Raw genomic sequence first — 22,556 nt, 5'->3', positions numbered from 1 at the left:
AATTGCTCACTTTACATTATTCAGATCTTTGTAATTTATTTAGAAAGGATGGAGGTTTTTTTTGTTTTGTTTTTTTAGGTATTCCCCTCCTTATTGGAAGCAAAAGTATATTCCCATGTTTCCCCTCCATCCCCCCACTCCAATTTCTCAGTACGTCTTGTCACTTTACTATTTCCAAAACGTTTACCATTCCATATAAATATTTTAATAGTAATAAATAATAAAATCAAATAATAAGCATGTTTTTACATAAGGATTACTGTAATCCACCCAAGTCTACAGCAGAACAGTTGCTCAGTGATGCCACACAAAAGCAAGAGAACAGTAAAGTTACTCCTCTTAAAAAAACAAAAACAAACAAACAAACAAAAAAACCTCAAAAAATTAGTCGCATAGCATATACATTATCTGCCCTAAACATTCCATATCCATGAGAATGGAGTAGTTGCCCAGCATTAATTATGCAAAACAAGAAGAAAACATAAAAGCAAGTAAAATCGCTTAAGTGGGAAAAGAGATACCCTTGTTGCAGCTTGTACATGCAGAACACAAACTGTGGCATGTAGTAAACAGCAGCAACATAAAACCTCTGCCTTACTGGGATTGTACTGGTTTCCTGTTTCTTTGAGTACTAAATATAAGATTTTGTCTCTTATTTTTAAACACAAATCATAAATAATTTGGCTTCTCACTAGAAATGGCTGAATATTTTTGCATGTAAAGCTTTTTGCTATCTTTCCCTTAGTTGTAAAATCTTCTGGCATTTTACCCCCAAAATTATGATTTACATTGCACAATATAGTTGTTGTGGTTGAAATCTGTTTGTTTATGTTTTTGCCAAGGGTGAACAGAACTTTTCCCCTAGATAAATATCTAAGCTTGGTTTTGACCAAAAGAAATTTTTAAAATAAAACTTCTCTCGTGGGCCTGGCCCCTCTTCACAACTGGTTCCTGTCTTTCTTGATTTTCTAATATCACAGGTTCAGAGTAGCAACCGTGTTAGTCTGTTGTAGCCCATGAACGCTTATGCTCTAATAAATTTGTTAGTCTGTAAGGTGCCACAAGTACTTCTAATATCACAGTAAATTGACTCCCTGGGGTGAAATCTTGCCCACTGACTTCAACAGTACCATGATTTCATCCCTGGTGAGTTAATCTACCAGTATGTTGTTTGCAACATTGTAGATGCACAGTCAGAACAGCTGAAAGCCCAAGACTTGGAGTATTTGTGAAAATTGGGAACTGTAATGCATTGCATTACACCATTCCAGACTGACAAATGATAGGAAGAGTGCCCAGATAAACATTGCTATCCATCCCAATATTTCCAGGATTGTTCCAATCCTGATGTTGAGATCAAGTTAAATAGTGATTTTCTTCTAGCCTCTGCCTATAAATCTGGCCCCTTGGAAATAACAGATTTTGCTTGATTCTATGTTGTAGGTTGCAAAAGAATTATAATGCAGTCTATCATTAATTTCAGTCTGTGGAACAATGTGTTTTTATATGGACACATTGATGAGTAATCAGAGACTTTCCTGTTCAACTCAGTGTGAAACCATCTACCACTAAGGGCTCAAATCAGAAAAATAAAAATATACTGGTTTCCATACTGTGGAAACCCACACAAAATCAGAGAAGCTATGATTGGTGAAAACTGATGGGCTGCAGATGTCAGATACAGTTTTGACCGTATTAGTAATATGCTCTGAATTCTACAAACCTCCCTTTCTGGTATCTGTAGTAAGCAAAGCTGTTAACTTCAGAAACCTGCTGTGATCATTGCTACGAATAACAACTGCTTATGTGCTCAGAGGCAAAAGCACCTAGGACTTTGGGGAAAATCTTAATAGAAACTTAATAAAAGGGTTAAGAAAAAATGCAAATGTTCTTTTCAAGAAATGTGCTGCTGGAATGTCTATATAAATCACAGTATTCATTTATAAAACTCTTGACATCAAAGGAAATAAAACAGTGCCGTTTAATTATGGTCAAGTGGTTAGGCTAATTTTTGCTAAACCTCACCTTCATATCTCAAATTTCAGAAATTACACTGAATTGAAACACTTTTCATTTCAATTACTTCATCTTACTTCAATAACTTTAAAAAAATATTATGCTCCATAAAATTCTTCAGTTTAAAGTAAAGTTCAATAGTTATCACAAATGGAACAGATGAAAGAGTCTGGCAAAATTAAGCCCCCTTATGGATTCTAAAACATTTACTATATAGCTTTTTTGTTGTTAAAGGACAATATTACTTTTTTGATGTTTTTGACAGAAGTTGACTGTATATTTTGGCAACCCAGGAATCTGTTGCTAATGGCACATTTTCAACTAAATTGAAATACCAGCTGTACAAAGATCAACAATAACTTAATATTTACTTATTAGAAGAAAAGGTTAAGACTACTAAGATTTGTATCCAACTGGAAATTAAAAATATAAAAGCAAAAAAATATTTCGATTTAGTGCTTCTCAGGTTCACAAGGCTTTTCAGAGAGAGGGAGTACAACAAAATATTAATCTTTCTTATACCCAAACTTCATTAAAATGTTGAACTTACATTAAACAAAAATTGTATAGAAGTTTGTAAAAGACAATGTTCATTTTCAGGTTGTGCTTTAACAAAAAATTATTCTGATTTTTTCTAGATCATAAAATGATCTAAGATAAGACTGTTCTGTACATGTACACACACACACACACACACACACACACACACACACAAAAGACTGAGTTATAGCTGTGCTCAGTAGCGTCACTATATGAGAATTAAGGATTTGTTAATATTTACACTACATGTGTAATTATTTTCAGAGGCTTTTTTTTTTGTATTTGACTATTTGAAACTTTACAGTTGCACTTCAAAGCCTGAAACTTGGACAAATGTTTACAGTCCACATTTGAAGCAATTTCCTTACGTGTAAAATTATCAAAAGTCGATCTTTAGAAAGCGATTTTATACAGTCGATCATGTATGTCCCCACTAAGCGCAATAGGTTGGCGGAGTGCGTCCTCAATACTATGGCTAGCATCAACTCACAGAGTGGTGCACTGTGGGTAGCTATCCCACTGTCCCCGCTGCCCACTGGAATTTTGGGTTAAGCTCCCAATGGGGCTAAAACATTGTCCCAGGTGGTTTTGGGTACATGTCGTCAGTCTCTCCTCCCTCCCTCCTTGAAAGCAACAACAAACAATCATCGCGCGCCTTTTTTCCTGATTTATCCATGCAAACACCATAGCACAGCAAGCATGGAGCCTGCTCAGCTGCGCACTGCTGTTGTGAGCATTGTAAACACCTCACGCATTATCCTACAGTATGTGCAGAGCCTGACTAGGAACCGCCAGCATGAGGACTGTTGTGAGGAGGACATGGACACAGACATTCCTGAAAGCACAGGATGTAGCAATTGGGACATCATGGCAGCAGTGGGGCAGGTTGATATAGTGGAACGCCAATTCTGGGCCCAGCAAACAAGCACAGACTGGTGGGACCACACAGTGTTGCGGGTATGGGATGATTCCCAGTGGCTGCGAAACTTTCGCATGCATAAGGCCACTTTCATGGAACTTTGTGAGTTGCTTTCCCCCTGCCCTGAAGCACAGGAATACCAAGATGAGAGCTGCCCTGACCGTTGAGAAACGAATGGTGATAGCTCTGTGGAAGCTTCCAATACCCGACTTCTACTGGTTAGTCAGGAATCAATTTGGAGTGGGCAAATCTACTACGGGGGCTGCTGTGATCCAAGTAGCCAAGGCAATCAATAACCTTCTGCTAACAAGGTTAGTGTCTCTGGGAAATGTGCAGGTCCTAGTGGATGTCTTTGCTGCAATGGGTTTTCCTAACTGTGGTGGGGCAATAGACGAAATGCATATCCCTATCTTGGCACCGGACCACCTTGCCAACCAGTACATAAACTGCAAGGGGTACTTCTCAATGGTGCTGCAAGCACTGGTGGATCACAAGGGATGTTTCACTGACATCAATGTGAGATGGTCGGGAAAGATGCGTGATGCTTGCATCTTTCTGAACTCCGGGCTGTTCGAAAAGCTGCAAGAAGGGACTTCTTCTCTTCCCAGACCAAAAAATTACCACTGGAGATGCTGAAATGCCAGTAGTTATCCTTGGGGACCCAGCCTACTCTTTGCTCCCATGGCTTATGAAGCCATACACAGGCAGCTTGGACAGTAGTAAGGAGCAGTTCAACTATAGGCTGAGCAAGTGCAGAATGGTGGTAGAATGTGCCTTTGGACATTTAAAAGGGTGTTGGTGCTGTTTGCTGAGTAGGTTTAGACCTCAGCAAGACCAGTATTTCCATTGTTATTGCTGCTTGCTGTGTGCTCCATAATATCTGTGAGAGTAAGGGGGAGACATTTATGGTGGGGTGGGAGATTGAGGCAAATTGCCTGGTGTCCAATTTTGAACAGCCAGACATGAGGGCGATTAGAAGAGCACAGCTAGGTGCGCTGTGCATCAGAGAGGCTTTGAAAATCAGTTTCATGACTGGCCAGGCTATGGTGTGACAGTTGCGTGTGTTTGTTCTTGATGCAAAACCGCCCCCTTTGTTGAATGTACTTCCCTGTAGGCCAATCCCTCTCCCCCTTCAACCACAGCTGGCAAAGAAAATAAAGTCCCTATTGTTTTGAATCCATTCACTCATTATTTATTAAAAAAATTGAGATCACTGACAAGGTAGCCCGGGTGGGGTGAGAGAGGAGGGAAGGACAAGGCCACACTGCTTATTGTAGCCACACTACAAATCAAAGCTGTTTGAATGACAGCCTTCTGTTGCTTAGGCCATCCTCTGGAGTTGAGTGGCTGGGTGTCCGGAGCCTTCCTCCTTCCCCCACCCCCCGAGTTCTTGGGATCTGGGTGAGGAGGATATGGAACTTGGTGAGGAGGGCAGGCAGTTATACAATGGATGCAGTGTGGGTCTGTGCTCTAGTTGCCTTTCCTGCAGCTCCACCAGTCGCCTGATCATGTCCGTTTGCTCCCCCATTAGTCTCAGCATCCCCTCCTGCGTGTTCTGATCACGCTCACTGTATGCTTTCCTGGCCTCTGCCACCAAATGCCTCCATGCATTCAGCTGTGCCCTATCAGTGCGGGAGGATTGCATGAGCTTGGAAAACATGTCACTGCAAGTGTGTTTTTTTCACCTTCTAATCTATGATAATCTCAGGGACGGAGTTGATACAGGGAGCATAGAAACATTTGCACCTGCAGGGGGGATAAAAAGGGAGAGTACAATTTAAAAAGATACATTTCTGAGAACAAAAGATTCTTTTACAGTGAATCAAGCAATTCACAGCAGACTGATGTGTTTTAGGTACAAGGTCGCATTTTGCCTTTTATATTGAGCACCTGCTGGTATGGTGACACATCATATATGGCTGGGCAACAGAATTCGGTTTCCAGGCAGCTTCCAGGTAAGCCAAAGGGTATGAGGGATTGGCTTCTTCCGCCTTCATAACATGTGGGAATTGTTTCAAACTTCAGTGCTCTCCTTTCCCATAGCAAGCAATGCCGATTGGGTTTGCTGTTTAAAAGGCGGGGCTGCGGTTTTGGGGTGGATGTGCAGCACACCCCTCCTCCTACCACGTGGCTGTTCTCCGGAATGATCCCTTTTAGCCAAGCACAAACAGCCCAGAATGAACGGGGTCCTTTTAATGTTCCCTTACAAAACCTCCCTATTTCAACCAGGTGACCATGAATGATATCACTCTTGAGGCTGACACAGAAAGATAAAGACTGAATGTTGCATGAATGCGATCAAAACCCAGGACCATTGGCTGCCGTACTTTGTGCTGCAATGATTCCAGACTACTTGCTACTGGTTTGGCATGGTAAAGTGTCCTACCATGGAGGACGAAATAAGGCAGCCCTCCCCAGAAACCTTCCGCGAAGGCTTTCAAAGTACCTACAGGAGAGCTTCATGGAGATGTCCCTGGAGGATTCCTGTTCCATCTCCGGACATGTTAACAGACTTTCCCAGTAGCTGTACAGGCCGCGAATACATCACAATTCTTCAGGGCAAATCAAACATTAAACACTATTGCTTTTAAACCCTGTAGTGTAGTTACAAATGTGCACTCACCAGAGGTGCCTTCTCCACCTTCAGGGTCCGGGAACCTGCCTTGGGAGGGTATTGGCTCCAGGGTGATGAAAAGGTCCTGGCTGCTGTGGAGAACGGATTCTCCTCTTGCCTGCTGCACATTCTCCTCCTCTTCCTCATCCACAAAATCCTTTTATGTGCTGCGTGAGACTCCCCCCTTGCAGGTGTTCACAGACAGTGGTGGGGTAGAGGTAGGGTTCCGCCCTAGAATGGCATGCAGTTGATCACAGAAGTGGCATGTATGGGGCTCTCACCCGGAGTGATGGTTTGCCTCCTTTGTATTTTGGTAGGTTTGCCTGAGTTCCTTAACTTTCACTGGTTTGTGTCTCCCTGGTATAGCCTCTCTCCACCGTGCCCTGTGTGATTTTGGCATATATATCAGTGTTTCTTCTGCTAGTTCAGAGTTCTGCCTGCACAGATTCTTCTCCCCATACAGCAATCAGATCCAGTGTCTACCTTTCGCTCCATGCTGGAGCTCGTTTGCGATTCTGGGACTGCATGATCACCTGTTCTGCTGAGCTCACCACGCTGACTAAACAGGAAATGAAATTCAAAAGTTCCTGGTGCTTTTCCTGTGTTCCTGGCTAATGCATCGAGTTGAAAGTGCTGTCCAGAGCAGTCATATTGGAGCACACTGAGATAGCTCCCAGAGGCCAATACCATAGAATTGGACAGCTCTACATCTGCACTACCCCAAATTTGACCCAGGAAGGTCGATTTTAATTGCTACTCCCCTCGTCGGGGACAAGTACAGTAGTCAATTTTAAGAGCCCTTTAGATCGGTGGAACGGGGTTGGTTGTGTAGCCGCATTGCTTATAAAATAGACCTGATGCAGCTAAACTCGACCTAACCTCATAGTGTAGACCAGACCTTAGTCAGAGAGAAGCACACTTATGGGCAGCTCTCAAAGACTTTTGGCCACATGATAACTAAAAAACATAATACAATATCTTGCAATTCTTAACAGTGCTGGATATCCCAACATAGATAATCCTATTCATAGAACTACTTGAGCAAGTAAAGATGACAGGACTAGGCTCTCTAATAGCATTATTAAAATGAAACTTTGCGGGCCGTCAGTCTTTAATGTGAACTGAGCTCTTTTATTCTTATCGGAGATGATCAGCGCAATGTGAGGGATGAGAGAGCACTGACCAAGGGAGCTGCCATGCTGCCACTGACCATGAAATAGATCCAAGCTAGCAAATAAGCCATCCTCTGCCACCAATTTCCCACTTGCTTAAAGTAAGTAATGTATTGTTAATGACATATCCAGATCCAGCAGGGTGTTTTGTAAAGGTGACATACAAGTACAATTTTAAAAAACTACCTTAAATTATAGATCTGTGTGCTAAATGCCCTAAATAAGTGTAAAGTAATTGATTTCAGACTTATCTTCGTTTCTTTTTAAATCTCCCAAAGATCAGCATATAACATGGAGCAAGGAGGCAGCCTGAAGGACATTATTTAAAAGAACCAAAAAAACCCACCCCAAAATAATATTCTATGGTTTGGCAAGTCTTACCTTATTCACTCTATTCCTTACACAATATGTTCTTGGTGAAGAAGAGGAGAGACTACTGACAGACAGAAGAAGGGCTGATCTGGTTTAGAGAGAAGGCAGGGACAGGCTTGGTCTGGGCTAAATGGAAGAGTGCCAGATAAGAACGAAAGGGTCCTATCTTGTGGCCTAGTGATCACATCTCCAAAATAAAAATTACTAAAATTCTTTTTTTTAGCTGTCCCATCCCCATGAGATCTCTCTCTGTGATGGGAAGACAGAGGCAGCCAAGTCTCTGGAGGGGAAAGGAGGAAGCCTCAGAAGGTAATAATTTAATAAACAGAGGGCTCCATTTCTGCATAGCCTAAACTCTCCACAGAGAAATCTGTCATCGAGCAATTCTTAAATGTTGTTAAAAAAAAAAAAAAAACCCACACACCAGAGGAAATTTGCGGAGGGGACGGGGACACGACACACTTAGTTAACATGGAGTTGAAATGATAGATATCTACCAATTATTTGAGAAGACATTCTTAGGCATTGTGCTACCTGATATTTTGTAGGATTTAAAGCTTTTTCCAATCTTTTTTGGAATGGGAGGTGGAAACTGAAATTTTGCTCTCTGTTCTAAAATTTGCAAGAGATAAACAAAACCAACATATTAAGACTACTTGTATGTATGTATGTGTTTCTAATCTACTCCTGAAAGACAGAGTCTCTGGAGAAGAGGAGACTAGGATGTTAGTTATATGTTTTGTAATTTGTCAAATATCCAATCCGGGTTTGGTGCTGCAAGGCAGAGGACATAAGACCAATGATTTAAAAAAAAGTCCTGTCCTGTGCTAATAAATTGGTTAGTCTCTAAGGTGCCACAAGTCCTCCTTTTCTTTTTAAGAAAACCTAGTTTCTCTGAATGTGTTGTGAATCTAAGATTTGATCCTATTGTTGAGTTAAATAAGACTGGCACCTGAACATTCTCCAATTTTAGTGGGCAAACCAGATAGGGTTGCTCATTATTAGGAATCTCTCCAAATATTTGTTTAAATTCATTGCAATAACTCAAAAGGGCAGAGAGCACAGAAAAAACAAAGCTCTAATTTAGAAGCTAACCGGTCATTTTTTTAAATTTAACACTATATTTTTAAACTAGAATATACAATGGCTTACAATTTGGGAGATCAGGATAAAGCGCTTTTTAGACAATTAATATAAGCATCCATTAATCAGTTCAATATGGAAGCAAGGAACCAAAACTTTATAGTTTTTGTTTCAAGTGTAAAGAGAATATTGTTTGTTCATGGATATTTTGTAATCTAAATTGCTCCTTTTCACATGGAAGTTTTTAAAATAGCTGATACCAGGAGCACTGGATTAAATGGAGCATCTCCTGACTCAAAAGCAATTATCATCTCAACATTCAACTCTAAAGGTAAAAGGTCAAACTCTACTATAGCTGCTTTTAAAATCAATAACTAGGAAAAGCAATCATCATGATGTATGAGAACAGGATCAACCCACTACTAATAGTGATGCTGAAATGTGCATTTAATAGTCTCTAAATGGACAATGCATGGATAAGAAAAGTGGTGTAAATGACATTTGAAAATGGGTGGTTTCAAAGAAATCATGATAAAGAGTTAGAGATTCTAAGTAATCACGACAGTCTACTGTGTGTACAAAGTTGATCCATCAATCATCTTCACAGCTACTAAATTCGTAACACTCAGGCGTTGTCTATACTACAGGAGAAGTTCGATCTAAGCTATGCAATTTGAGTTACGTGAATAGCGTAATTCAAATCGACATAGCTTAGATCTACCTACCACGGGGTCCACACTACCCGATGTCAATGAGAGACGCTCTCCCGTCGACTCCCCCTACTCGCCTCGATCCAATGAAGTACAGGAGTCGATGGGAGATGATCTGCAGTCAATTTAGCAGGTCTTCACTAGATCTACTAAATTGACCGTCGATGCATTGATAGCTGCTTGTCAATCCCCCAGTAAATGTAGACAAGCCCTTAGAAATGGAAGATTTCTGAACATTTTTCTGTTCTGCCATGTGTCTCCTTGGTGTTGTCCGTACTCTGTGAGAAGTGCGGGGGAATTGGAGAGGCTCCTTTCTTCCCTCCTTCACTGCCACCCTCATGGTGGACCTACATAAGGGTCAAAGACAATCTAGCCTGCTGTGTCCACATGATGTGATATTGATGGAAGGGATGTCCATGATAAGATGACACAAAGAGGTTTCCTATCCATTTCAATTTCTAAAACCTGTTCAGTCATTTCAGATGACGTATTATGAAAGTACTGGTTGCAGCTCATTAGTTAAGGCTGAATTTTGTACTTGAACCACACATTCAGCCTTTGTTATTTATGAAGACTACAATGTATTTTCCCAAACTTACAGAACTTACTCTTTGGGAACAGAATTTCTGAGAACTGACAAATAAATATATTAATGTATTTACAGTTAACATTATTTTAAAATAGGTCCTTTAAAACTTTCATATCTGGTACCAGATACTCTTCCCTCCTTTTTTTTCTTGAATGACTAACAATAGAATAATAGGCAGTGTCCCCAACTTTGGGGGACATTTCATTGCGAATTTTACAATATCATTTCATTTCATTGCGAATTTTACAATATCTGATGTTTTTCTGAATGCCTCAGCTCCTGGAGGCATGTGACTAGGTGAGAATCTTAGCTCAGCTCATGTATGCAAATAAACAATAATCAGCATCCCAGATTTTAGAAGTACATTAGCATGGAGTTAAGACAGAGTATACCAGTTTAGTTTAACTAAAATATTATGCTGCAATTTTTCCAAAAGGAAGCATTATAAAACCAGAAAATTAAGAGTAAAGGGTAAAAGAAATCCAAACATATTAAGCTGTAGAAATACACATTTAGGGCACCCAAACTTAATTCTGCCTTGTAGTGACACCACAAGAGAAATAGAAAGAAAAAAAAAAGTCTAATGTGTTTTTAAAAATCAGTTTAATATAATCTAGATCTACAAACACTATTATTTGTTAAGTTGTATAAGCTGTATTAATAAGCCCCCCCCCCCACACACACTTACAGTTAGGACAGGACAGAATCACTAAATTCACATTACAACTGTCTGGGCTGATATCTCAACTGCTCACAATTTACTCTTCAATTTATAGAGGCAATTTCAGAACAACTCATATTTGCTAAACAAGAAAAAACTTGTTAGTTCAGAATCAGAATAGTAAGGGGAGTCATTTCTGGAAGATTTGGGGGCAATGAGATAAGAAAAAATAACCCATTCATTTACATATTCCAAATCTACAACCATTCTACTGATTTTTTTTCAAGCCACAAGAAAATGTGTCACCCTATGAAGAGAGAAGCATTATGGGAGAAATGTAATTTTGGATAAGACAGACTCAGTGGAAAGTAGCATTCATCATTAAGTATTAAAATAACAATATAAAAAGATATCCAGTAGTGAAAATAACTGACGGAAATCAGCAAGATTGCTAAAGTCAAATCAGAACCTGGAAACTAAGAATCCACCTTCCAATATTACCATTGGATACACTCGAATTAAAAAGACTAAATTAAAAATATGAACAGTTAATAAAGATGTACTGTAGCACCTAGAAGCTCACTACCCACCATCCAGTAATGTCAGGATCAAAAAAATAATATTACCCAACTATAAACAGATTATAAGGGTGAGTCAGCATCTGTCATAAATATAAAGGGAAGGGTAAACCCCTTTGAAATCCCTCCTGGCCAGGGGAAAGCTCCTCTCACCTGTAAAGGGTTAAGAAGCTAAAGGTAACCTCGCTGGCACCTGACCAAAATGACCAATGAGGAGACAAGATACTTTCAAAAGCTGGGAGGAGGGAGAGAAACAAAGGGTCTGTGTCTGTCTGTAGTCATCTTGGCCGGGGACAGAACAGGAATGGAGTCTTAGAACTTTTAGTAAGTAATCTAGCTAGGTATGTGTTAGATTATGATTTCTTTAAATGGCTGAGAAAAGAATTGTGCTGAATAGAATAACTATTTCTGTCTGTGTATCTTTTTTGTAACTTAAGGTTTTGCCTAGAGGGGTTCTCTATGTTTTTGAATCTAATTACCCTGTAAGATATCTACCATCCTGATTTTACAGGGGGGATTTCTTTATTTCTATTTACTTCTATTTTTTATTAAAAGTCTTCTTGTAAAACACTGAATGCTTTTTCATTGTTCTCAGATCCAAGGGTTTGGGTCTGTGGTCACCTATGCAAATTGGTGAGGCTTTTTATCCAACATTTCCCAGGAAAGGGGGGGTGCAAGTGTTGGGAGGATTGTTCATTGTTCTTAAGATCCAAGGGTCTGGGTCTGTAGTCACCTAGGCAAATTGGTGAGGCTTTTTACCAAACCTTGTCCAGGAAGTGGGGTGCAAGGTTTTGGGAAGTATTTTGGGGGGAAGGACGCATCCAAACAGCTCTTCCCCAGTAACCAGTATTAGTTTGGTGGTGGTAGCGGCCAGTCCAAGGATAACGGGTGTAATATTTTGTACCTTGGGGAAGTTTTGACCTAAGCTGGTAAAAATAAGCTTAGGAGGTTTTTCATGCAGGTCCCCACATCTGTACCCTAGAGTTCAGAGTGGGGGAGGAACCTTGACAGCATCCAAATATCTACCCTGCACAAACACTGTTAAGTGTACACCCCCTCTCCCCCAGAAAAGAGCTTTTGATGGTGAGCTACAACATTGCTCCGATAACCAAAGCCTGAGCTACAGTGATATTTTATGAATTGTAATAAAGAATTAGAAGCTCAATAGATTTATTTCAACAATAGAAAATGGTACTATTTATCTGCACAATAAATGTAATCCTGTGGTAGTATAAATAGTATAAATGCAATAAAATTGCAGTTAAGTACTGCATTTACTGTATTCAAATTGTTCAAAATCTCAAGCCACTCAAACAATTTTCTAGTTCATTTTTAATCTATTTAGTGCGTAGCAGCAGTGCTCATGGCAGGACTGTAAAGGATAAGAAGGAAAAAGGGGAGTGTTTTCATCTGAGCTGTTAAGGAAAATAAATTAATTTTTTCCTATTGCTCATTTCAGTCAATGAAAGTCGGAAGACAGACTCAAAGAACCACTCCCCAAACATAATTGCTCCAGAAACCACCCAACAGAAGTGAGTACCAAGGACCTAACTGATTCTCACTTCAGTTTTATACTAATAACTCCACTGAGTTCAGTAGAACCATTAACAACTTAATGCAAGTAAATGCACATTCAGGCCCAAAATCCTAGATACATACAATGGAAACACATTACCATTCCTTTTCCGTCTCTCTCTTCCTCCTTCCTGCTCTACTTCCTGCCTATTCTATCTACCTATCCCACATTCAAACATCTTGTTTATTTTCCTAAAACCTTTTTGTTTTCTTAATTTCCCTGGACGTTCGGCCACCACATCCTCATCAGGAAATACAGTTCATTCTATCACAAACCTAACCCAAGGACCATGACTAATATAGGACATTTTTCTGCAACAACTGTTTACAAACACAAGTGTATATCTTCTAAAATTCATCTCCCCGGTGAGAGCAGACTTATGGATTTATGGTTTATTAACAGCATTTGACTATTTCATATTGATTGACACAGAAATGAAACAATGTTCAAAAATTGAAGAAAAGGAGGCATGTAAAGAATACACCTATTTTAGTTCCCTCTGTGGCAGAAAATTCCACTAGTGAGTCCCTATTACATAAAAAACCAAAATTTCTCTAAACTTTCAATAATTTTTACCATAATATAGGGAAAAAAACAGGATAAAGCATTATAAACACTTCCATGTAGTTGTTTCTTGATACAGGGTAGCTGTCTCAATAAATGCATCTTCAGTTCACCAGTCACTGTAGTAGCTAGAGGTTAATAAGGCATCAGTACCAAATAACAGCTGGAATCAGAGAGGTTTGAAGCAGTTTAGAGGGTTCTATAAAAGGACAATACACTGAAACATTCCACGGTGCTTTATGGTGCCCGAGTTGCAAATTGCCATAAACTACTTGAGTTGGTCACACTTTTTGGGACCAGGGTCTGAAAGTGTCCTATATTTATTTGCAAATCTATTTAACATCCAGAAATATTTAACTATTTAGTCTGTAATCAATCAGATTTCAATAGGATTTTCTTTAAAAGTACAGCCTAAATACCTGTTGCCTACAGTTGCTTTAAAGTTGTTTTTATCCATTACAAATGCATATTTGAAAACTGTCTATGTAAAATCTCTTACAAAAGTACCTAACAAAAGGTTTCCAGATCCAAATACTTATCCAAAATATTTGTTTTTAAAAACATTTGTCTTTTTTTTTTTTTTTTAGGCACAGGTTAGATGGGGAGGGGGACACTTAAGAACATTATGTTTGTTGAACCTTGCACAGAACAGGACAGAACTACATTGGCAGGACTCTTTCTACCAAATTGTATTGCTACAGTATTGTCTGCATAAGTCGGTGTGCATAGACTTTCATAAAAAAATGCATAAGAATAGGGCATTTGAAGAGGGAAAGAAAAACAGGAGATTAAAAAGTGGTAATTTGCCTTTCACAGATGAAAGATAATATCTTAGATGGAGCATATGGAACAATGGAAAAGATTCACGAAAGGAATAATGGTCACAAAAGATATTTTCAAGCACAATTACAGAGTTGGGAATCAAACCACGTATCAATATTTTCAAACTTGGGTGCATAAATTAGATATCTAAATCCATAGCAGTCTGATTTTCAGAGGCATTAAACAAATTTAAAGGAAGATATGAATATTCAAAACCTCTGAAAATTAGGCCACTTGTCAACTGTAAATATGGATTAATTAAGCACCCAAGAAATGTCCTGACCACCATTCTGCACCATGGGACTTTTGTCTTGCTGCCTGGAAATAAAGGGGTTGCTGTTGATAGGGGGCTCCCTCTGAAACTGAGTGGGGTGGGGGAGGAGAAAGTTTACCTGGACGGAGCAGGGAGGAACAGGAAGTAGCTGGACTGTGTGTGCGCGCGCGCGCATGTCTGTCTGTGTGGATTCTGCCCTTTCAGGTGACCAGAGGGTGAGTGGAGAAGCCTCCTCTCACTGTGATCAGGCTGGCATGTCTGAACATTTTAATCACAGCCTGATGGAATATCGTGTTATCTTTAAGCAACTTGGTTTTAGAAGGTTCAGAATCATACAGAAACCTAATTTGGTCTTGCCACTACGTTATTGGTTGAATTCAGAAGACAATGCTCAGAAATGAAGAATGAGATGAAAGGCTCACCTACCAGCAGTAGTGAGGTAAAGGAAATTTCATCAGCTTTTAGAATTATTAGCCTATGTAATATGGTGGCATAGTATGTAATATTTGCACAGAATAAGATATCTCTATATATCTATATCTATTTGTTTAGCATAAAGGACAGTTCAGGAAATGTTTTTTAAATTCCCACTTTTTATATTTAACTAATTGTGCTAAAAGATAATTAAAGTAATCAAGCACATACCAAACTGTAATACAAAAGACTTCAGCTCAGAAACTATGCCTTACAAAAATTCTACCTGTAACAAATACACACTGCCAAGATCTGTCTCTCAACACAATCTCATCAGTATGAACTGCACTTAAATCTATATAATTCTTAATTTCTAATTGAACAGTGAATAAGGATGAATTGAGAAAAATTCTGATTAGGAGAGAAAGCTTAGTTGTGTTACCTAGTAAGAGCAGGGCTATGTTCAGTCAGGGCTACCAACAGTTTCAGAGCATACACTGGTACTGGGTCAGGTGCCATTAGAATGTGCTCATATCTGCAATGAAAATGAAAGTAATTATCGTGAAAATCGGAGATATTCTGTATCATACAGCTGATGTTTTGTGATAGCTTAAATTATATCAGCTACCAGAGTTTTATGAAAATCACCAACCCAAAATGATTTTGTTTTACAAGTCAATAACAAGACAAAGACCTTAGGGCCTTGCAACCTGATTCAAACCTGAACACAAGTGTTGAGCGCAGGTTGGATAGGATATGCTTGGGTCAGGCTTTAAGATCAAGCCCAAAGGACTAGAGGTGGACTGGGGTTGTGGACATCCCTGGAGGTGGCATGGCAAGGCTGGGGCTACAGCAAATAGTCTTTTCTTTACATGGGACAATGGCTGGCATCAGCAGCACTGACAAGGGAGGGAGTGTTATGCTCGCACCAGCTGTTTCCCACCTTAAGAAACAGACAAATACACAAATGTGCACATACACACGTGGTGCACCTCAGCTGTTATTAGAGTGGTACGGCATGGCCAGTCAGGTTCTTGCATTGGGCATCCCTTGCCTTGCACTCCACCTCCCTGCCTGGCATGGAGTAGTTCATGGTTCCTGTGCAGAAGATGCCCTTGCTGCAGCATTTCAGGAAATGTGAGAAGATGGTGATTATAGGGGGCTCAGCAGATGGGTGCTAACCCCACACCACCCCACAGTCCCAGGGCTTGTGCCCACACCTACCTTTCCCCTGTGCCTGGAGCCCTACAGCACTGCCAGGCAAGAGGTAGCAGCAGAGGGGAGGAGGACAAGGACTTTCCCAAATGCACACAGCAATGGGGCATGGTGACTGGCTGCCCTGGCTGCAGGCTGGAGGCTTAGGGTTGCCAACTTTCTAATTGCAGAAAACCAAATATCCTTTCCCTGCCCCGCCCTTTCTCCAAGGCCCCATCTCCGCTCACTCCATCCATTGCTCACTCTCCCCCACCCTCACTTGCTCATTTTCATAGGGCTGGGGCAGGGGCGTGGGAGGGGGGGTGGGGGGGAGGGCTCCAGGTGGTGCTTACCTCAGGCAGCTCTTGGGAAGTGGCCAGCATGTCCCTCTGGCTCCTACGGGGGGCTCTATATGCTGCCTCTGCCCGCAAGGCCTGCCTCTGCAGTGCCCATTGGCCATGGTTCCTGGCCAATGGGAACTACGGAGCCGGTGCTCGGGGCGAGGACAGCGCACAGAGCCTCTGTGGCTGCCCCTATGCCTAGGAGCCGGAGGGACATGCTGGCCACTTCTTGGGAGCTGGGTAGGGAGCCTGCCAGCCCCGCGCCAATCAGACTTAACAGCCCGGTCAGCAATGCTGACTGGCGCCACCAGGGTCCCTTTTCAACCAGATATTCCTGTAAAAAACCAGACAGCTGACAACCCTATGAGGGCTGTGGTCCCATGGGGGTGCAGGAGCAGACAATCCCATGTTCATTGGGGCAGCTGCAGGACAGGGTGGGGAAACAAGGCAGGCCTGTGAATGACAGAGGCACATAGGTCTGTTTGCAATGCCCTGGCCACACTGGTCTGCTGGCTCTGGTTGCTACCCCTCTGCAACTAACTTTGCAGCCCAATGCAATGTGACGCAACTACAAGAGTCAGGTCCAGTATGAACACAACTTGACACTCCTGCATTTGGGTCAACTGTGGTCTAGTCACGTTCAGGTCAGGCTTTAAAATTAGGTCCAACAAGCACTCTCAGGGATCCTAACTCTTTGGAACTGTATAATAAGTCCACTACTTGGATATGAAGTTTCAAAAGCAGAGCTTCACAAAAATTAATCCCAGTTTATGGGAAGAAAATACAAAGGAAGAAATGCAGTATTAATAGAGTCCTTTAGTAACATGTATATCTACATTTTCAAAAGGTCAGCAGTAAAATGACAAAAAATCATTTTACACAAAGAATCTTAAAATAGTAAAAGGTATAAGTGCTATGCGGAGCTCAGAAATATCGTACGAGGGATGATGTGTGACCCAACTTAGATTATTGATTTTGTTTATTTTTTTTTGCAATTTAAAACCTTTTAAAGCACCAGGGTGGGAGGGAAGGGGGGGGGCTGTTTTGAATTAAGTGCACTTTCATCCTCCAAGGAATGCTAGTGAATGTGCAACAACTCCAATCAGGTTTTTTTTACTTCTAAAATGCCATGTAGTGAGGGAGACATGAATATTAGTTACCTACCACCTAACATCAACTCATTCCCCTCAAAGTTTGCTTTATTTATTTATTTTTAAAGACAACTGAAGATTGTACATAACACACAAGCAGATATAGTACACAGGCAAGAACAGCAAATCTGGATGAAATGTCTGATCAACTTTACATGCAGATAAAAGTGAAAACATGTATGGAAAGTCCGGATCAGTAAAGAGGTACAAGAAAGAAATCTTTGAAAAGACCCATGCAAAATCCACTAACCGAAAGCCTGGTAAAGAGGAAACAAGATGCTGAATATCAACATGGACACTGATATGTCTTCTAACAACATGACAATCTTTGATTTACCAGAGGAATAAGGATATTTCTATTTCTTTTAAGGAAATGAACAGCTGTAAAATAATTGCATATGGTAATGGGGAAGAGAAGGGATGAAATAAGATACAAGAGTGAGTAAGAGACAGAGACAAACAGACAAACACAGACTGACTCACTCCTGTCAAAAACAGCACCTTTCATTAGTAAGTGCTTCCTTTAGGAAGGCCAATCTAGACATTTGGAAGAGATAAAGGCAACAGACGAGACATTCCATTATTCATCAAAGTAAAGCATGAAGAACTTAAAAAGGAAAAATGAGGGGATTAGTAAAAGAAAGAATACCATGTTTTTGACACCACAATGTTTTCATATTGCATAAGTGTTTTCTAAAAACTACCAACACATATCACTGGTTATCTTGGCATCTATGGGACTCCCTTCACAGAAAAAGACACTCCTACGGACTTGTGTACACAGTGCACTAATCTGCACCAGAGAGGTATAAATTCTAGGGAACATTCCGCACATCACAAACGAACTGGCCTGTGTGAAACCTGCTGGCATACACTAAAAGTTCCCTAATGTGTATTAAAGTAGTCCCATTTCACACAGTACATGTGTGAGCAAGGCAGGGCTTGCTGTCAGCAACACATCACTGGTACTCGCTGCTAAGCTAAGTGTGCTAGCCATATTATGTTCCAAGTCCATGACATCTTTGGAAGGAAATACCAGGAACTGAACTTACTATCATGCATGGTAGACCAAAGACTTAATACTTGATGGTAGCTTTTTATCTGTAATAATTAAAGCTTGTACTTTCCAACTAATAAATTCCAATACCTGAAATAAAACACATTTTCTCATTTGTGATTAATGAACTTCTCTTTCTCTCACATTAGAAAAAAATATCTTAATTCACTAGTGACATAGGCCCCAATCCTGCAAACACTTACACATGCAAGTAGTCTTACTGATCTCAATGAGACTACTCATGCATGCTTATAGTCAAGGCAAGGACTGCTGGGACTACATTTTTAAACAAGGGAGCCTAAAGGTAGTCACCTAAATTAGCTCTCAAAATTCTGATTTTGTTACACAAAACATGGATTTAGGTCTCAAAAACTGATAATTCCTAACAATATTAATAAATATTGATATAGAAGCCTAATTTTAGGCCTACATGCTTATAAATGTGGTACTTGGTAACTTGTTAATGTTCACAGAGAAGATATATTATTTAAAAAATAAATGATTACCATTATATTTATTTAACCTCAATCTCCCATGTGTTCAATAAAATCAGTCTTAGTTATTTGTTTTTACTTGAAACTCCAGTTTTTTTCCCCCAAAGGTAACATAAGTGAAATATTTAGGGTAAGATATTTCGGCGTACTAAGTAATTCTATAGCCAAGTGATTAATCGACCCAAATACCACACAAAAAATCCAGAACTGCTAAAATGAACATTCTTTTTGTGGCAATTATGATTAACTTTTTCTGGAAAACTATATAGGGTTATGAATCACAAATAACCCAGTGCTGTACCTTCTATGTGGAGAACAAGTCTCTCTGCTCCTAAGCCATTACAGTGTGAATATCTATGACTAATATTTTCATCACATGAAGAAACATACAAACTAATAAACTCAGTTTTTAGAGATGAAAATAATTATTTGGTAAATTTCAACTATAATCTGGTAAATTGCTATATTGCCATCTTTCTCACATATAAATAGTGTCAAGGGAACCCAGACGTTTTGGAGTTTCTTTAACCACTAAAAATTCTAAACATTTACCTCCTCCCTATCTGAACGATCCAAGATTTTAGTTTGAAGAGCTGGGCTGGAAATCTGCCAAGAACCACCACATGATAATCTTAATCACATTTCAGCACATGAGATCTCAACCAAAACCAGGAAGTGCAAAGGAATGGGTAAATGCGAAATATTATTTTCTGTATTTTAAAAGATTAAAAAACGTTTTCATATATGAAAAAGGGTTGGTGTGATCTGAGTTTGAGGAACATTTTGGTCAGTTTTTATTTAATACAAACCATTTCAACCATCCCTGTTTATTTTATTATTTCCAAAAGTTTTGTATTGGTTACCAAATACCCAGAAAAAATAAAATCTCTCATTGAAAGAAATGAAAACATTCCACTCAATGAAAGGTAGGGAAAAAAAAATAACATACTGATCTACAAACGCACTAATATTTCTAACCCAAAATTACCATTCTTAAACTCAAGTAGAGGGTGCCAGTCATGTATACAGTACATGATAAGAAAATCTTTGCCAATACTGCATTTCTCTAAAGCTGCCCTTTTGCATTTCAGATATATAGAGCAACATTCTAAGACCTGCGAGAATCTCTCACTTGAATCAATTGAATGTGGGCAGACTTTTTGCAGGCTTCAATTACACACACAAAGTAGGCCAGCCAGAGTCCCCTTTAAAAATAAAGTCAGCACAAATTAAACTATTAAATCCCCCTTTTCCATACAACTGGATAGCGAGCCTCTCAGTTCTTGAGCCTGAAATGGAGCTGAATGACTCCTTTCAAGAATTTCATTACCATGGAGTTCAAAAATACCTATTTCCGATGGATGGGTAGGTGAAATGCCAAAATTGCCACCAAGTGCTTTCTCAACTAATTAAGTGAAAAATCAGAAACCTCAAGGTGTAACAGGTACTCAGAGTTGTCCTGTATACAAACCATTTTCACTTGAATTCCCCAGGCTAACAATCATATTGAGAACCACTTCTATTTGGCCAAATAGGACGTTCTGATGGAGGGCTTTCTATTATTAAGCAAGATTTGCCAGACCACCTCTGAATATCATTTCTCTCCTCGTCTAACCATCCAGTATCCACAAGATGCAGGGAGATGAGTGCTGGATGTGAAATCTGGCTGTGATACTGAGCCAGGAGCCCAGATGAAGAGGAAGAGATATGGGAGGCTGGACTGATAACGCAAGGAGGTCAGAGAACCACCATTATCTAGGCCGTCCTGGAGGAGTGAGAATAAGCCTGACACAATACAATTTCAGTTAGAGAATGACTTGTGGGATGATCAGAGTTGGAGGAAAAGCATACAGGAGTGCTGATTCCCAGTGCAGGTGAAAAGCATTGATCACCACTGGATCACTGTCCTGGACACAGAAGTCAAAATGAGTGCTTGCTGGATGTTGCAGGAGGATGACGTGGATAGCTAAATCTGGAACCAGTGGGCCTTCACCTCTGGGATCTATGTCCTTTCCTGGGGTAGTCCCACTGCCTTACTGGAAAGAAACACGTATAGGGGCATCCCTGTACAGCTGGCATATAATTCCCAAGGAACGCAAAAGAGCGCAGGGTCTCATTGAGCTTTTCCAAAAACTTTTCCAGCCATGGTCTGCTGGCCCTCAGGTATAATGCCTGAATTCTGCAGCCCTCAGGAATCTCCTCATGGTCACAGCCAATGCCATAATTCTGGCTGAGATATCTGCCAGGTCTAGAGATGACAGTAAAGAAATCTTGGTTCCCATAAGGCTTTCTCCAATGAATGCCTTAAACTCTTTAAGGCTTTTAGCAACTTCTCTGCAAACTCAGACATGGGCACCCAATTAACAAAGCCATATTTAGAGAGCAAAAGCCATATTTAGAGAGCAACATCTGTTGGGTTGCAAACCACATCTGCAGGGAAGAGAAAATATAAATGTTCCTCCCCATTAAGTCCATCCTTTTGGACTCTTTGTCCGTAGATGTATATTTATGTCTTCCCTGTCATTTGCTGCAGTTATCTCAAGAGAGTTAGGGGTTGGGTGGGAGTAGAAACCCTGCATGGGAATAAAGTATCACTTCTCTGAACACTTCCCTGTGAGAGACAACAAAGCAGGAGTCTGTAGGGCCTCTGCAGACTCCAACAGAGCCTCATGTAACCAGGACTACTCTTCCTGGAGCTGATGGTTGGAGAACATCCAGCAGCTTATGCATATTGTCCTGCAGAAATTCCACCTGGATACCTAAGGTAGCCTAAGGTCCTTATGTGTTAAACTGTTTAGGCATCTAGGGAGGAGGAGGAGGAGCCTGGCACAGATGAGTCATCCAGAGAGGATGAAGAGGTGGTTTGCTGTGCCAACAACAGGTCCTGGTTTTGCACCACAGGATCTGGTTAGTCACACCTGAGCCATTCTTTTTAGGTTAGAAGTCTGAGGAACTGTCCCTGACTGAGGTGTAAACAGAGGAGGTTTTGGAACAAAATTGATAAATTAAACAGTACTAAGTCACCAGAACCAGATGGTATTCGCCCAAGAGGGTTATGAAGGAACTCAAATATGAAATTGCAGAACTACTAAGTGTGGCATATAGTCTATCATTTAACTCGGCTTCTGCACCTGGTGACTGGTGGATAGCTAATGTGATGCCAATTTTTTAAAAAGGCTTGAGAGGTGATCCAGACAGTTACAGGCTGGTAAGCCTAACTTCAGTACCAGGCAAATTGGATGAAAGTATAGTAAAGAACAGAATCATCATATACATTGATGGACACAATTTGTTGGAAAAGAGTCAACATGGCTTTTGTAAAGGGAATTCATGCCTTACCAATCTATCAGAATTCTTTGAGGGGAACAAACAAACATGTAAACAAGGGTGATCCAGTCAATATAAGCAGTCATGG

At 40.3% G+C, this 22,556-nt stretch overlaps 1 protein-coding gene across 3 annotated transcripts in view; it reads right to left on the bottom strand.

Annotated features, from left to right (window-relative positions):
• ULK4 (unc-51 like kinase 4) overlaps nt 1-22,556 on the bottom strand; it is a 388,751-nt gene that overhangs the window by 199,369 nt on the left and 166,826 nt on the right. For all 3 annotated transcript variants that reach the window (XM_073333132.1, XM_073333131.1, XM_073333133.1), the window contains one exon: nt 15,347-15,439. In XM_073333132.1, coding sequence (XP_073189233.1) covers nt 15,347-15,439 — 93 coding nt within the window. The remainder of the gene's footprint in view (nt 1-15,346; nt 15,440-22,556) is intronic.

This window comes from Lepidochelys kempii, chromosome 2 (assembly GCF_965140265.1).
Source record: "Lepidochelys kempii isolate rLepKem1 chromosome 2, rLepKem1.hap2, whole genome shotgun sequence".
In the NCBI taxonomy this organism is placed as follows: domain Eukaryota; kingdom Metazoa; phylum Chordata; order Testudines; family Cheloniidae; genus Lepidochelys; species Lepidochelys kempii.
The sequence above is the reverse complement of the archived record's forward strand: the minus strand, read 5'-3'. Positions and strand labels throughout refer to the sequence as shown.